Below are 15,443 nucleotides of genomic sequence, written 5' to 3'. Positions count from 1 at the left end.
TTCCATTATTTTTTGTTTGCATATAACACCCATAGCTCATCGCAAAATGTGCCTTCCTTAATACCTATCACTTGGCTTACCCATCGCCCTACCCCTGTCTTCTCAGAACCCTCAGTTTCCTGGTGTCCATAGTCTTTCATGGTTCACCTCTCCCTCTGATTTCTCCCCCTTCATTTTCCCCTTCTTTCTCCTAATTTTCCACATATAAGTAAAATCATATATTGTCTTTCTCTGGATTATGCTAAGTTACATTAATTTCGATTGTACAACATAGTGATCTGACGCCACACAATGCCATTCAAATACGATTGCCTACATTCCCTACGCTGTACCTTTCATCCCCATGACTTGTTCATTCCACTTTGCCTATTTGGAACATTCATATAAATTGAATTACATTAGGTGGTCTTTTTGACTGAGTTCTTTCACTTAGTACAATGTGTTCAAGATTCCTTCATGTTGTAGATATATGAGACCTTCTTTCCTTTTTATTGCCAAATGCTATTCTATTATATGTACAAAAAAAATATTTCCTTTCTTTCTTTTCTTTAATTTAAATTTTAGTTAGTTAACATCCAAAGAAATTTTGGTTTCTAGAGTAGAAGTGGTTCTTCTCTTACGTACAACACCCTGTGCTCATCACAAGGGTCCTCTTTAATATTCCTCAGCCACCTAGCCCATCCCTCACCCACCTCCCTCCATCAGCCCTCAGTTTGTTCTCCATCATTAAGAGTCTCTTATGGCTTGTTTCCCTCTCTCCTCCCCACCCCTTTCCATACTTTCATGTTTTTTTTTTTTTTCTTAAATTCCCTATATGAGTGAAATCATATGGTATTTGTCTGTCTCTGACTTATTTTGGTTAGCATAATACCCTCTAGCTCCATCTATGTTGTTTCAAATGGCAATATTTCACATTTCTGATGACTGAGTAATATTCCTGTGTATATATACATACCACATCTTCCTTCTCCATTCATCACTCAGTAGACATTGGGGCTCTCTGCATAGTTTAGCTACTGTTGTTAATGGGACACACTGTATTTCATCTGTTTCTTTATCGCTTGCTGAACTTCTCAGTTTTTCCACTTTTTACCATTTTGAATAATACCACTAGGAACATTTGTGTACCCTTTTTTAAAACACATGGTTTCATACTGCTGCATAGATACTAAGGAGTGGATTTTTTGGATCCAATGGTAGCTCTACGTTTAATTTTTCAAAGCAAGTTCCAGGCTGTTTCCCAAAGTGGCTGCACCCATCTATATTTCCCCCAGCAATGTAGTAGGATTCAAATTTCCCCACATCTTTGCCAACATTTGTTATTACCTGTCCTGTTAGTTATTGCTATCTATAACTAACTTTTTAAAGTGGTAAAAAGTGGTATCTCATGTTGGTTTTTATTGAGAGTGGTAAAAAGTGGTATCTCATGTTGGTTTTTATTTGCATTTCTGATAAGTAATGGTGTTCTGCATCTCATCACATGCTTTTGGCCATTTCTATGTGTTCTTGGAGAAATATTGCTGAGATATGTCACCTATCTTTAAAATTGGCTTGTTTATCTTTTTGTTAAAGATAATTCATTATATCTTTAATGTAATAATTGTAATAATTCATTATAGTTTCTAGTTATAAGCCCCTTATCAGATATGTGAGTTTCAAGTATTGTCTCACATTCTATAAGTTGTCTGCTCACTCTCTTGTTGTTAATCTTCATAGCACAGAACATTTTAATTCTGTTGACATCCAATTTATGTATTTGTTTCCTTCATTGCTTATGGTTTTGCTGTCATGTCTAAGAAATGGTTGGTTAATCCAAGATCATGTAGATGCACAGCTATGTTGTCCTCTAAGAACATTATAGTTTTAGCTCTTACATTCAGGCCTTTGATCTATTTTGAATTAATTTTGTATATACCATGATGTAGGGGCTGAATCTAGGACTTGACTGGTTCAGTGTGGTTGCATTCTCCTTGAAACTGACCCTGTGTGAACTTCCATCAATGCTCCCAGCCTGTGATTATATAATATTGTGGGGAAAAGGGAGTCACCGTATGTGTGTGGGCATATACATTATTCAGACTCAATTAGCTAACAGGAATATTATTTCTGGCTCTTGGGCTGCTGGTACGGCAATGGTAAAAACTAATAATAGTTACCATATGAGTATACACTACATGTTGGGTATCATACTACATTCAACACTTTTAACATAGTGTCTTTTTATTCCTAAAAACTTGTAAAGAGGAAGTAAAAAGGCAATTTGTTCCAACAAAAAAAAAATGGCTTGTTATTTATAATTTCCCAACCTTTGAAATTGTAAGTAGAGACTTATTTCTAAGTGGAACATTTGGTAGGAAGATGGATGGAAGGGAGGGGAGAGAGATTTCCATAAGTTTGCAGTGGAACAGAAAGAGATATCCACATAAGAAAAGGAAAGAAGTGGTGGCTGCACCTGAGAGGGCTGCAGACTCTGCTGTGTGGGGAAGGTGACAGTGTGAGAGAGGTGAAAATCTTATTGCTTGTAATGATGGTGTCTTTAGGGAAAGAGAGAGCTGATAGCTCAGAGCCTGGTAAAGAAAGAGATGGAGAGAGCACAGGCGTTAAAAGCCATTTTAGGAGGAGTTTCCATGTGACATCAATTGTAAGGCTTCTTCTTTATTTGCCTATGAAACCTTTAGTAATGTGTCATTGTCATGACCTCATTGAGCTGAATCTGTCTGGTGAATGCCTCTCTACTGGAACTAACTAGAAAGTAGACATAAAAAATGGAAAAACATTCCTTGCCCATGGACTCAAAAAATATGGATCATTAAAATGCCTGTGTTGCCAGAGTAATCTACACTTCCAATGCCATCCCGGTCCAAATACTACTGGCAATTTGCAAAGTGCTGGAACAAACAGTCCTAAAATTTGTAAAGATTTAGGAACCAGAAAAGACCCTGAATCTCCAAGGAAATGTTGAAAAAGAAAAACAAAGCTGAGGGCAACAGGTTGCCTGATTTCAAGCCACATTACAAAGCTGTCATCACCAGACAGCATGATGCTGGCACAAAAACAGACACATAGACCAATGGAACAGGGTAGAAAGCTCAGATATGGGCCCTCAACTATGTGGTCAAATTATCTTTGACAAAGCAGGGAAAATATCCAATGGAAAAAAGGCAGTCTCTTCAATAAATGGTGCTGGGGAAATTGGACAGCTATATGTAGAAGTATGAAACTTGACCATTCTCTTACACTGTACACAAAGATAAACTCAAAATGGATGAATTACCTCAATGTAAGACAAGAATCCATCAAAATCCTAGGATACTAGGATACTAGGATACCTAGGATAACCTAAAGTAACCTCTTCAACAGTGGTCAGAGCAGCCTCTTTCAAGACATGTCTCCAAAAGCATGAGAAACAAAATCAAAAATGAACTCTTGGGACTTCATCAAGATAAAAAGCTTCTGCACAGCAAAGGAAATAGTCAACAAAACAAAGAGGCAACCCACAGAATGGAAGAAGATATTTGCAATGACACTACAGATAAAAGGCTGGTATCCAAGATTGATAAAGAACTCCTCAAACTCAACATCCAAAAATCAAGTCAAAAAATGGGCAGAAGATGTGAGCAGACACTTCTCCAGAGAAGACGTACAATGGCTAACAGACACATGAAAAAATGTTCATCATCATTAGCCATCAGGGAAACTCAAATCAAACCACACTGAGATATCACCTTCCACCAGGTAAAATGGCAAAAATCGACAAGGCAAGAAACAACAAATGTTGGAGAAGTTGTGGAGAAAGGGGAACACTCTTCCACTGTGAGTGGGAATGCAAATTGGTGCAACCACTCTGGAAAACAGTGTGGAGGTTCCTCAAAAAATTAAAAATAGAGCTGCCCTATGACCTGGCAATTGTACTACTGGGTATTTACCCCAAATGTACAGATGTACTGAAAAGAAGGGCCACATGCACCCCAATGTTCATAACACCAATGCACAATAGCCAAAATGTGGAAAGAGCCAAGATGCTCTTCAACAGACGAATGGATAAAGAAGATGTGGTTCATATATCCAATGGAATATTACTCAGCCATCAAAAATGATGAGTTCCCAACATTTGCATCAATATGAATGGGACTGGAGGAGATTATGCTGAGTGAAATAAGTCAAGCAGAGAAAGTCAATTACCATATAGTTTCACTGACTTGTGGAACATAAGGAATAGAATGGAGGACATTAGGAGAAGAAAGGGAAAAATGAAGGGAAGGGAATCAGAATGGGAGACAAACCATGAGATACTGTGGACTCTGAGAAACAAACTGAGGGTTTTAGAGGGGAGTGGGCTATTGAAATGCATTGGTCTGGTGATGGTTTTAAAGAGGGCATGTATTGAATGGAGCACTGGGTATTATATGTAAACAATGAATCTTGGAACATTACATCAAAAACTAATGACATACTGTATGATGACTAACATAATACAATAAAAAGTAATTTAAAAATTAAACATAGAGCTACCATTGGATCAAAAAACCTACTCCTTAGTATATACACAGCAGTATGAAACCAGATATTCAAGAAAAAAGGGTACACAAGCTTTCCTAGTGGCATTATCCAAAATAGCCAAGAGTAGAAATACTGAGAAGGTCAACAAATGATAAAGAGACAGATGAAATACAGAAAACCCATGATAAACAATAGCCAAACTACTCAGAGAACCCCAATGTCCTCTGAGTGATGACTGGATAGGGAGAATGTGGTATGTATATACACACAGGAATATTACTCAGTCATCAGAAATATGACATCTTGCCATTTGCAACAACATAGATGGAGCTAGAGGGTATTATGCTAAGCGAAATAAGTCAGAGAAGGACAAATACCATATGATTTCACTCATATAGGGAATTTAAGAAAAAAAAAAAAAGAAAGTATGGGAAGGGGAGAATAAGGAGAGAGGGAAACAAGCCATAAGAGACTCTTAATGATGGAGAACAAACTGAGGGCTGATGGGGGGAGGTGGGAGAGGGATGGGCTAGGTGGCTTAGGAATATTGAGGAGGGCCCTTGTGATGAGCACTGGGTATTGTATGTAAGAGAAGAACCACTTCTACTCTAGAAATTAATATTTCTATGTTATGTATGTTAACTATGTATGTTAAATAACTATAATTTAAATTAAAGAAAAGAAAGAAAGGAAATATTATATGTCCATATAATAGAATAGCATTTGACAATAAAAAGGAAAGAAGGTCTCATATATCTACAACATGAAGGAATCTTGAACACATTGTACTAAGTGAAAGAACTCAGTCAAAAAGACCACCTAATGTAATTCCATTTATATGAATGTTCCAAACAGGCAAAGCGGACGAGCAAGTCATGGGGATGAAAGGTACAGCGTAGGGAATGTAGGCAATCGTATTCGAATAGCATTGTGTGGCATCAGATCACTATGTTGTACAATTGACACTAAGGTAACATTGTCTGGCAACTATACTTCAATTTAAGAATTTAAACCATATTTTAGGGGAAAAATGGTTTCCTAGGGCTGGGGGTTATGGGAGTTGGAGGAGAAATGGGATTGAATGCATAGGGGTTTTCTTTTGGGGTGACAAAAATGTTTCAAATTGATGGTCGTGATGATCACATAACTGAATATAGGGAAGACCAACTGAATTGTGTACTTAAATGGGTAAATTTTATGGCATGTGGATTATATCTTAAGAAAACTGTTTGATTACAAATGACACTAATATGCAAGACACAAATCAAAGGAGAAAGAAGAAGTAAGGCTCACATTTATTGAGCACCTGCTATGTCCTGCGTGCCGTCACACATCTTTACCAATCATACTCGGTAGTCACTGTTAACCCCATTGTACAGATGGGGATATGGTCATCCTTCTACCTTCTTCTAACACCACCTTCACACTGGCCACTTAGATGCTGGAGGAATAGAGTTTGTTGAGGAAAGTCTTCCTCATGGCAATCTTCAGCTCCTTGTTCCTGAGACTGAAGATGATGGGACTGAGGAAGGGCGTGAGGACCGTGTAGGAGATGGCCATCAAGGTGTTGCTTTCCTGGGAGTGCAGATTCTTGGGCTTAAGGTAGATGATAGAGGCAAAGCCATAGTGCACAACGACCACAATAAGGTGGGAAGCACAAGTAGAGAAGGCTTTGTGCCTGCCCTCAGCAGAGGGGATCTTCAAGATGGCGGCCACAATTAAGGTGTAGGAGAGGAGGATAAAGAGAAAACAGCCCAACAAAACAATCATGCACACCAGCCCCACACCCAGGGCCACTACTGGTATATCAGTTCCACAGGCCAGCTTCAAGAGAGGGGGCACATGACATACAAAATGCTGGATTTCATTGGGTCCACAGAAGGGGAGGTGGAAAATAGTTGTGGTCACCACCAGCCCTATGACCGAACCACCAGCCCAAGACAAGGCCACCAGGCAAGCACAGCCACAGGGACTCATGAGCACATTGTATCGCAATGGGTGGCAGATGGCCACATACCGGTCGTAGCCCATGACGGTGAGCAAGAAGGAGTGGGTGAAACCACATGTGAAGAAGAAGAACATCTGGCTGGCACAGGCTGCAAAGGCAATGGTGCGGCGGGAGGAGAGCAGGTCGGCCAGCAGGCGCGGGGTGACAGCCAAGGTGTAGAAGATCTCAGAGATGGACAGTGCACACAGGAACAGGTACATGGGTGTGTGCAGGCTTCGCTCACTCCAGACAGTGGCCATGATGAGCAGGTTCCCCAGCAGCGTGAACAGGTACATGAGCAGGAACAGCAGGAAGAAGATGGGTAGGAGATGAGGTGGGAAGGTGGAGAAGCCCACGAGGATGAATTCAGAAACGGAGCTATGGTTTACACCCAGAGTGGCTGCCATCCCTGGGTGGAGAGAGAGTGAAGGTGGCCTGGTCGGCAAGAGCTCTGGGTCCAAGCTGAGCCTGGCCCAAGAGGACTTCCAGAGGGAGCAGAGAGTCTTCACCCTGCAGACCATGGCCAGTCCCTCTGCCACCTGATGCTCCTGATACTTTCAGAGAACCTGGGAGCTGAATGGGGTCTACAGAAGATCATGAGCTTCAAGTGCCTAGCACAGGCCTTGGAGCATAGTAAGAATGCAGTAAAAAATAATACTGATAATAATAATGACAACCACCTGGCTTTCCTGCCTAATTGCTGTCGTCAGCTGGAGGGCACCTCTCCCGTGTAGAATGCAGAGGTTGTAGGCTCGGTTTAATTGTCAGCATTGCCCTTACTGGCTCACTGGGAATGTGGAATAATATACTTTAAACCACAGGACTGCAGTGGCGCTAAGGTAAGGTGTGCAAGTTCAACTCTTAGGTACTATTGTTGTTGTGTGGTCCTACTTGTGTGAGTCCCCCCCAAGGATGTGGCACTGACCAGAATCACCAGATCACATTCTGCAACCCTTGCTGGGCACTCATCTCTGGTCACTTAACAATGCAATTCACTGAATCTCCTTCCATCTCCTCAAGCCCTATCCACTCTCCTATCCCCAAACGCCTGCTTCGTGGAGCAACCAAGGCTGGCAGCTGTGGGATCTCTCATACCCTTCTCCAAGAGGCAACAGACTCACATCTGCCCCAGCTCCCTGTGAGGACTGCTCTCCTTCCAAGCACCTGTTCCATCCAGGGTTACTTCTCTGTCTTTCTGTCTCTCTGTCTTCCTCTCTCTGCCACCAACAGACGTGATGCAAAAATGCAACACCTTTTTAACAATACAGAATGGATCAACCGATGAATGGATAAACAAGAAGTGGTATATCCATATGATGGAGTATCTTTGTGGCATACAAAAGCATGAAGTACTGACATACATTACAACATGCTGAGACAATATGCTGAGTGAAAGAAGCCAGCCGCAAAGACCACATATTGTATGAGTTCATTTATTTGAAGTATGCAGAATAGGTAAATGCATCAAGACAGAAAGTAGATTAGCGGTTGCCAGGAACCAGAAGGAGGATGGAATGGGGAGTGAACTTTTAATGGGTTGCAGATTTCCTTCGGGGGTGGGGAAATATCTTGGACCTAAATGGAAGTGTTGGTGGCCCAACACTGGGAATGTCTAAATCACACTCAGTTGTACTGGAGGTATAGGGAGTGGAAATCTGTGCATTGTTAGTGGGACAGCACAGTCATGCAACAGCTATGGAAAACAGTATGAATGGTTTTCCATCCATAAATTAAAAATTAGAAATAGAACTACCTATTCCACAGGCATTCCACATCTGGATGGATATGCAAAAGTGGCATAAGCAGCGTCTGGAAGATGTATTTGCACACTCCTGGTCAGAGCAGCACTAGCCACAAGAGCCCTGAGATGGAAACAGCCCCAATGTTCATTGGTGGATGGATGGATAAACAAGTTGTGAGATATCCGTACAATGGAATATCATTCAGCCTTGAAAGGGAAGAAATCCTGTCTCATGTTATAACACCAAAGAAGCTTTATGCTATGTGGAATCAGCCAGTCCCCAGAAAGGACAAATCCAGTATGATCGCACCTATCTGAGGTCCCTAGAGCAGTCAAATTCATAGAAACAAAGTAGAATGGAGGTTGCCAAGGGCTACAGAGAGTGGGAAATGGAGAGTTTTGTTTAATGGGTATAGAGTTTCTGATTTGCAGGGTGACCTGAGTTCTGCAGATCAATTACAACAACGTGAATACACTTAACACCACTGAACTGCATACTTAAAATGGTTGAGGTCATAAATTTTCTGTTGTGTGTTTTTTACACAACAAAGAAGGAACACATGCTGCGTCATAAATGAACCTTGAAAACATTCTGCTATGTGAAATAAAGCCAGGCAAGAAAGGTTGTCTGAAGAAAGGATTGTCTGCTTCCGTTAATATGAAATACCAAGGATAGGCAAATTCATAGACACAAAAAGTAGATTAGGGGTTGGGGGAAGCTGGAGCCTGGGCAGGGGGGAATGGGGAAGTGACTACTAATGAAGGCAGTGTTTCCTTTTGGGTGATGAAAATATTTGACAGCTAGAAAGGGGTGGTGATTGCACAACATCATGAATGTGCCAAAAGCCTATGATTTGTACAATTCAAAAGATTAATTCTTTATTATGTGAATTTTGACCCATTTTTTCTTTTAAAAACAAAATGGACCTTCCCCTTTACTTCTGAGTTGTCTCTCCCTTGATTCACAGCCCAGCCTGTCCCCAAAGAGACAGACAGTGAGTGTCTAGGGCCAGAGGGCAGATGAGGGAGGAAAAACCCACCACCTGCCCTTAAGCCTACCTGTGCTTTCCAGGGCAGCCACTGAGCCTCTGCCTAGGAGTATGTGAGAACAGAAGGAGAAACACCTCAGAACAGCTCTTCTCAGGGATGTGTGGCCTCCTGTCTCACAGACTGGGATCTGGGTGCCCCCTCTGTCTCACAAACACCTCCTTGTGGGCGGTCCCACACCTCCACATACCTGCATTCCCCTTGCCACCCATCCCCACAGGCGCAACTGCCTTAAGCTCTCACACCAGATAGGCACCCAGCAGGCCCACAGGCACCTGAGCCCTGCTGTCAGCCCTGCTCACTCACACAGATGCAGAGACCTCGCTGCGCTGATGGACCAACACAACAGCAGAGTCAGGGCCAAAAGCACACCTGCAGGTGCACACGGACCTACACTCTCACAGTAGGACACAGCACAAGCAGGAAGATGGTGACTAACGCTGGTGTCCCTGACACACAACCTTCCCGCTGAGATCTGCAGTGACAACCAGGAAGTGCACAGGACTCTCAGGGACTCCCGCGCGCACACAGTCCAGCCTGGATGCCTGATTCCGGATTAGAGGTCTCCGCCCAGGCACTATTTGCTTCAGACTTCGTTGGGCCCAGTTCCGGGTCCCAAGATTCACCCCAACATTCTTATTACCCACAGTCTTTCTCTGCATCCCGTGCTTGCATCACCTCCTCCTCAAAGACACCCCGGGGCACACACTCGCCTCTGTTGTTGGCAGCCGAGAGCAGTCTGGGGGCGTCGCAGGGGAAGCCCGGGGTCCCCTCACTGGCACTCAACACCAAGAGCTCAGAAGTCGGGTGGGCACGGCAGGAGGCTGCACCTGCACTTTATCTAGCTGTATTCCAAAGTGGCATTCCAAAGGCTTCCCAGGGGGAGGTGAGCTGCTGACTCAGCTTGTGGGCGCGGCCGACCTCAGGCCCCAGAGTTGAGTGGGGGAGGGACTCAGGAGACTTCCAGAGGCTTCCCTGAGACCCACTGTACATGCAGCCTCCAAACCTTCCCTGAGGCCTCCCAGCTGGGCTGTGCAGAGGATAGTTAAGTCTGGAGATGGAGGTGACAAGACAGAGGAAGAAATACAGCAGGAGGCTGGTGTCCCTCCCCTACTCTCTGAGAATACTCCTTTGTTCTCATGCATTATGGACTAGGCACACTCTGTTCTCAATGTTCAGGCTCCATCCATACCCTACAGACAGGCACCGCGGGCTATCCTAGAGAGGACAGCACAGGTTCTCAGAGCTTTGGTGGAGAAACCCTGGGCCCCAGTCCCTGGGACTGGTCCAGAAGAAAGCTGCGGTCTGGTTTCTGCAGAAGCAGAGGTGTTGGGCCAGAGGTGGGATCTCTACAACATGGCCCTGCTCTGGACCCAACTGCCCAGGCTGAGGTCTGAGAGGGAGGAGGCGGTGCCAAGCCATCACAGTTACCCATAGCCAGACTTGCCTTGCGCTTGGGCCACAGTGCAGCTCAGTGTCCACTCGCCTCCTACTCCCCGTGTCCAGGCCCCCTGCATAGTGTGAGCTCATCTGACCTAGAACACAGCACCTGCCCTTGCTTAAGTTTCCCGGGACTCGGGTACAAATTGCCACAAACTGGGGTGCTGCAAACTACAGAAATGTGCTCTCTCACAGTTCTGGGGGCCAGGGAGCAGCAGTGTCGCTCCTTCTACAGGCTCTGAGGGAAGATCAGCCCTATGCCTCTCTCCTGGCTTCTGGCGGCTGCCAGCAGACTTGACTGCATCATTTCAATCTCTACCTGCCCACACATGAATTTGTCTTTGTGTCTGTATGTCTTCTCCTCTCCTTACAAGGACACTAGTCATTAGACACCAGCATTTAGGGGCCCAGCACGCAGGATGATTTCATCTTGAGATCCTTCTCTAATTACATGTGTAAAGACCCTATTTCAAACAAGGTCACATTCTGAGGTTCCAAGTGGGCTTGCACTTCTGAGCGACACTATCTTGATCCACTACAGCATCCGTCCTGATTCAGTTCTCTGCTTCAGGTCTGGCCTCTGCACCTGCCTCCTGCACAGCATCAGAGGGATCCTGCTGAACAAACCACATTCCGTCTTCCCCTCTGCTTGGAACCAGCCATGGCTCCCTAGTCCCAGATGCTTCACTGCAGCCAACAGTCTAGTTCTTGTTGGCCTCTCCAGTTTCCTCTCTCAGCTCCCTCTCCATCTTCCAACACAGACACCACTTTGTATCTGTAGGCTAAAATGATGGGAGCATTTTCAACTTCCTGAGTGTAGCAGACTCTCTCATCCCCAGATCCCACTGCATCCCTCATGCCGCACTCCTATCTGCTTCAATCAACTGGTCTCATTTCACGTGCCACCCTCTCCAGGAAGCCTATCCTGTGTCCTTGTACCACTGGCTTGACCAGGGGCCTGTTTGACTCCTAGCTTGCCCTGAAGTCCCCCATCACATGGTGCTGTCATCACTGGTTATGGGGTCTGTGTCTCTCACTGGACTTCAACAGACCTCCCGAGGGCAGAGATGGCATCTCATTGGGAGCATCCTGTGTTCCCAGCACCCAGAATGGTAAATATTAAATGGAATGATAGATACACAATAAAAATGCATTAAAGAAAACAGTGAACGAAGCACATGCACAGTGCTGTGAGACCCTACAGCGCCTGTGGGAAGGGAGGAAGGCGGCATCTGAGCTGAACTCTGAAGGATGAACAGTCCCTGGCACACGGAGTCAGGGAGGGAATGGCCAGCAAGGGAACCAACTGAAGAAAAGGCATGGAGAAATGCCCAGAATGGGGTCTGGGGAGTCTGGGAAGTCAGACGAGGTCAAAATGTGAAGGGACTTTAGGCCCCTTGGATCCACCCTTGTTGGGTCCAGCAGAGAGTGGGTTGGAAGGAGGTGTCAGCCTGGATTAAGGGTCCCATCAACACTCTCCTCTAACTCTAGCGCCCTGGCACAACAGAGGACCCAGAATGTGTGGACAATGTGAGGCATTTCCTAGCACTACTCAAGTCGGGAAAGAATATCACAGAATCAGATGTTCAACCAAGAAGTGAATTCAGGACTAAGGAGAAAGATTTTTGTTGTTGCTTCTGGATGCCCAGAGAGGTCAGGATATATAAGGCTAAGGTGACAGAAGAGGGTCAAGGGGAAGCCAGTAGATGGAGTGGAGCCAAGGGTCTCAGTTCAGTGGCTTCCTTATCCCTGCCTGGAGGGGGCGCTGTGACTCTGGACAAGTGGCTTGGCCTCTCTGGGCCTCATTTTCTCTTTTATGAAATGAGCTTGAATGAAAAGGAGAAGAGACACAATGTGTAGAAAAAGCCTGGCACAAGGTAGTTGCTTGGACCATGTGAACTCTTCACACCTCAACCCCCATCTCAGTCTTTTTTTTTTTTTTTAAGTTTTATTTATGTATTTGACAGACAGAGATCACAAGTAGGCAGAGAGACAGGGTTGAGAGAGGGGGAAGCCAGCTCCCTGCTGAGCAGAAAGCCCAATCCAGGGCTCCATGCCAGAACCCTGAGACCATGACCTGAGCCGAATGCAGAGTCTTTACCCACTGAGCCACACATGCGCCCCTCAACCTTTTTTCTTTCTTTCTTTTTTTTTTTAAAGATTTTATTTATTTATTTGACAGAGAACACAAGTAGCAGAGAGGCAGGCAGAGAGAGAGAGAGAGAGAAGCAGGCTCTGCACTGAGCAGAGAGCCCGATGCGGGGCTCGATCCCAGGGTCCTGGGATCATGACCTGGGCCGAAGACAGAGGCTTTAACCCGCTGAGCCACCCAGGCGCCCCTCAACCTTTTTTCTTGAGTGTGGGTCCCATACTTCCATTTTTCTCACAGTTACTTCTTGTGCACCTACTGTGTGCCAAGCAGTGTGTGGCCCCTGGAGATAAAATAACCAATAACCAAAGTCCCTTGAATCAGACAGATGTGCAGATACTCTCAATACCTAATACGTGTGACGGACATCTTCAGGTTGTTAGTTCAGAATTGAACAGAATTATAGGACACCAACATGGTGTCTGGGTAGTTGGAGAATTGGTCATTGGTGTGGAAAGAACTCACATACTTGGTGTCTTGAGTGTTAGAAGTAGAAAACATTAACTTCCTCTCTCCCTCTGTCCAATCAACAGCACTGTCCGTTCTACCTCTGAAATCAGCTTCAGCTTGCCACTCCACCCCATCCAGGATGCGCTCATGCACCTCTCCCCATCTCTTCCTGCATCTGCCCACCCTGCCTGCCCTCAGCAGCCTGCTTCCCTCCTTACACCAGCCAGAGGGGGTCTCTACAAACAGGAATCTGACCATGCAACTTGTGCTTAAAATGTACCTATTGGTATCATCAGTTTGCAAAACGGTTTGGCAGTATCTATTCTAGCTGAACATAGGTATTCCCTATGAGTCAGCATTTACATGCCTAATATAGACCCAACACAACACATAGGTATTCATCCACCAAAAGATAGGTACTACATCTTATAAGAATACCCTCATAGGGAAACCCAAATAGAAACATCCATGAAAATGTTCACAAATTGGAATGCAGCTCATTCCTCTATGTATTTAGAAAACATGAAAAGGTCCCCATTACCCTCAGAACAAACTCCTCACGTGGACACCATTGTCTTATGTGCTCATGCCCTTCCCACCTGCATGCCTTCAATTCAGAACCGCACCAATGACTTCTAACTCTCCCTGGTGCACTGAACATACCATTTCCCAAATGCACTATGCCTCTGTCACCCTGAACCTTCGTACTTGCTGTCCCCTCTGTCTGGAAACCCCTCTTCCAACTGCCTGGTTCACCTGAATCATACCTACTCACCCTGCACGTCTCCCTGTAGACATCACCAATTTCAAAGTCTCTAAATTGCAGTCTGGGTCTGAGACCCACACTTAGCTTCTGCAGCTCCCTCGGCTGTCTCTAACGCACCTCTGACTGTCTGTGCTGTCATTTTTGGTTATGACAACTTCCCTCTGTGTACCATGAAAAAGACCTCAGAGTCTTAGCCCTTGGTCATTGCTGGATTCAAGCACCTAGAATGTTTCCATATAAAATAGACCTTCAGTAACACTTCTTAACTATATAAAGGAATAAATGAGGTCAAAGTGCTGTGACATATAGCACTCTTCTCTGTTCATGATCATGGGCAATGACTGCTATGTGACTATCTGCCACCCTTGCGGTACAATGTGCTCATGAGTCCTCAGAGTTGTGCTGTCTTCGTCCTGGTGCTGGGCTGGTGTCTCGGTCATGGAGTTGATGGCGATCCTGATCATTTTTCACCTCACCCTCTTTGGGCTGAACGTGTTCTACCATTGGGTCTACTACGTGCTTTCCCTCCTAAAGATGGCCTATGGGAAGGAGACATCCTCTGTCACCTTGGGGACACCTTGGTCCTGACATGTGACACTGCTCTTATGGGCTGTTTATTCCTCACCATCCTCTCCTACATCTTCTCCTGCATCCTCTCTGCATAGCGGCCTCCATACTGAGGATCCCCTCTGCTGAGGGCAAGCACAAGTCCTCCATCTCATGTGTGTCCCATCTCACTGTCATCATCTTGAACTATGATTCTGTCTCCATTATCTACCTCAAGTCCAAGCATCTCCATTCTATGGACAGTAACCCTCTGATGGCCACCCCCTACACAGCCTTCACCCTTTTTTTAGCCTGATCATTTTCAGCCTCAGGAATAAGGAGCTCAGGAATGGCATAACGGGAAGCTTCCAGAGAAAATTCAGTCCCTAAACTCCTAATCCTGATGTCCAGTTTGGTGGTAAGGAAATATGACAGAATGGCAGGGAATAATAATGTTAACCTCCATAGGACTGTTGTAGGGTTTCAAGGATACGAAAATACACACATTCATAGATAATGGATACATGTTCAATATTTGTTTTTCTCCAGTTTGTTTACCTCCCTTGCATAGGATCTAGTGATCATGATCTCCTGTTCTTGACCCTGTGTGATGAAGTTCATCCCATGTCCTCCAACAGAGAAAATGTTATGTACCTAAGGGCTGGGAGGGCAGCATCATGTAGGTGTGTCTGGATTCTGATACACTGGGTTCTCTTGCATAGACAAGCAACAGAAGACTTTCTGTTGCCCAAATTGTTGACCCATATATATATATACATATATATGTATATATATATACAGTTCTATTAGTCATCAT

At 44.7% G+C, this 15,443-nt stretch overlaps 1 protein-coding gene and 1 pseudogene across 1 annotated transcript; one reads left to right on the top strand and one right to left on the bottom strand.

Moving 5' to 3' along the window:
• Positions 1 to 5,934: 5,934 nt before the first annotated feature.
• Positions 5,935 to 6,894, bottom strand: LOC131825754 (olfactory receptor 10H2-like). Its single transcript, XM_059165161.1, has one exon. It carries the CDS (start codon positions 6,892 to 6,894, stop codon positions 5,935 to 5,937), a length of 960 nt encoding a protein of 319 aa, XP_059021144.1.
• Positions 6,895 to 9,816: 2,922 nt separating this feature from the next.
• Positions 9,817 to 15,016, top strand: LOC131823134 (olfactory receptor 10H3-like; annotated as a pseudogene).
• The last annotated feature ends 427 nt before the right edge of the window (positions 15,017 to 15,443 follow it).

The sequence above is a fragment of the Mustela lutreola genome, chromosome 2 (genome assembly GCF_030435805.1).
Source record: "Mustela lutreola isolate mMusLut2 chromosome 2, mMusLut2.pri, whole genome shotgun sequence".
Taxonomy (NCBI): Eukaryota; Metazoa; Chordata; class Mammalia; order Carnivora; family Mustelidae; genus Mustela; species Mustela lutreola.
This window is presented reverse-complemented; position numbering and strand designations above follow the sequence as displayed.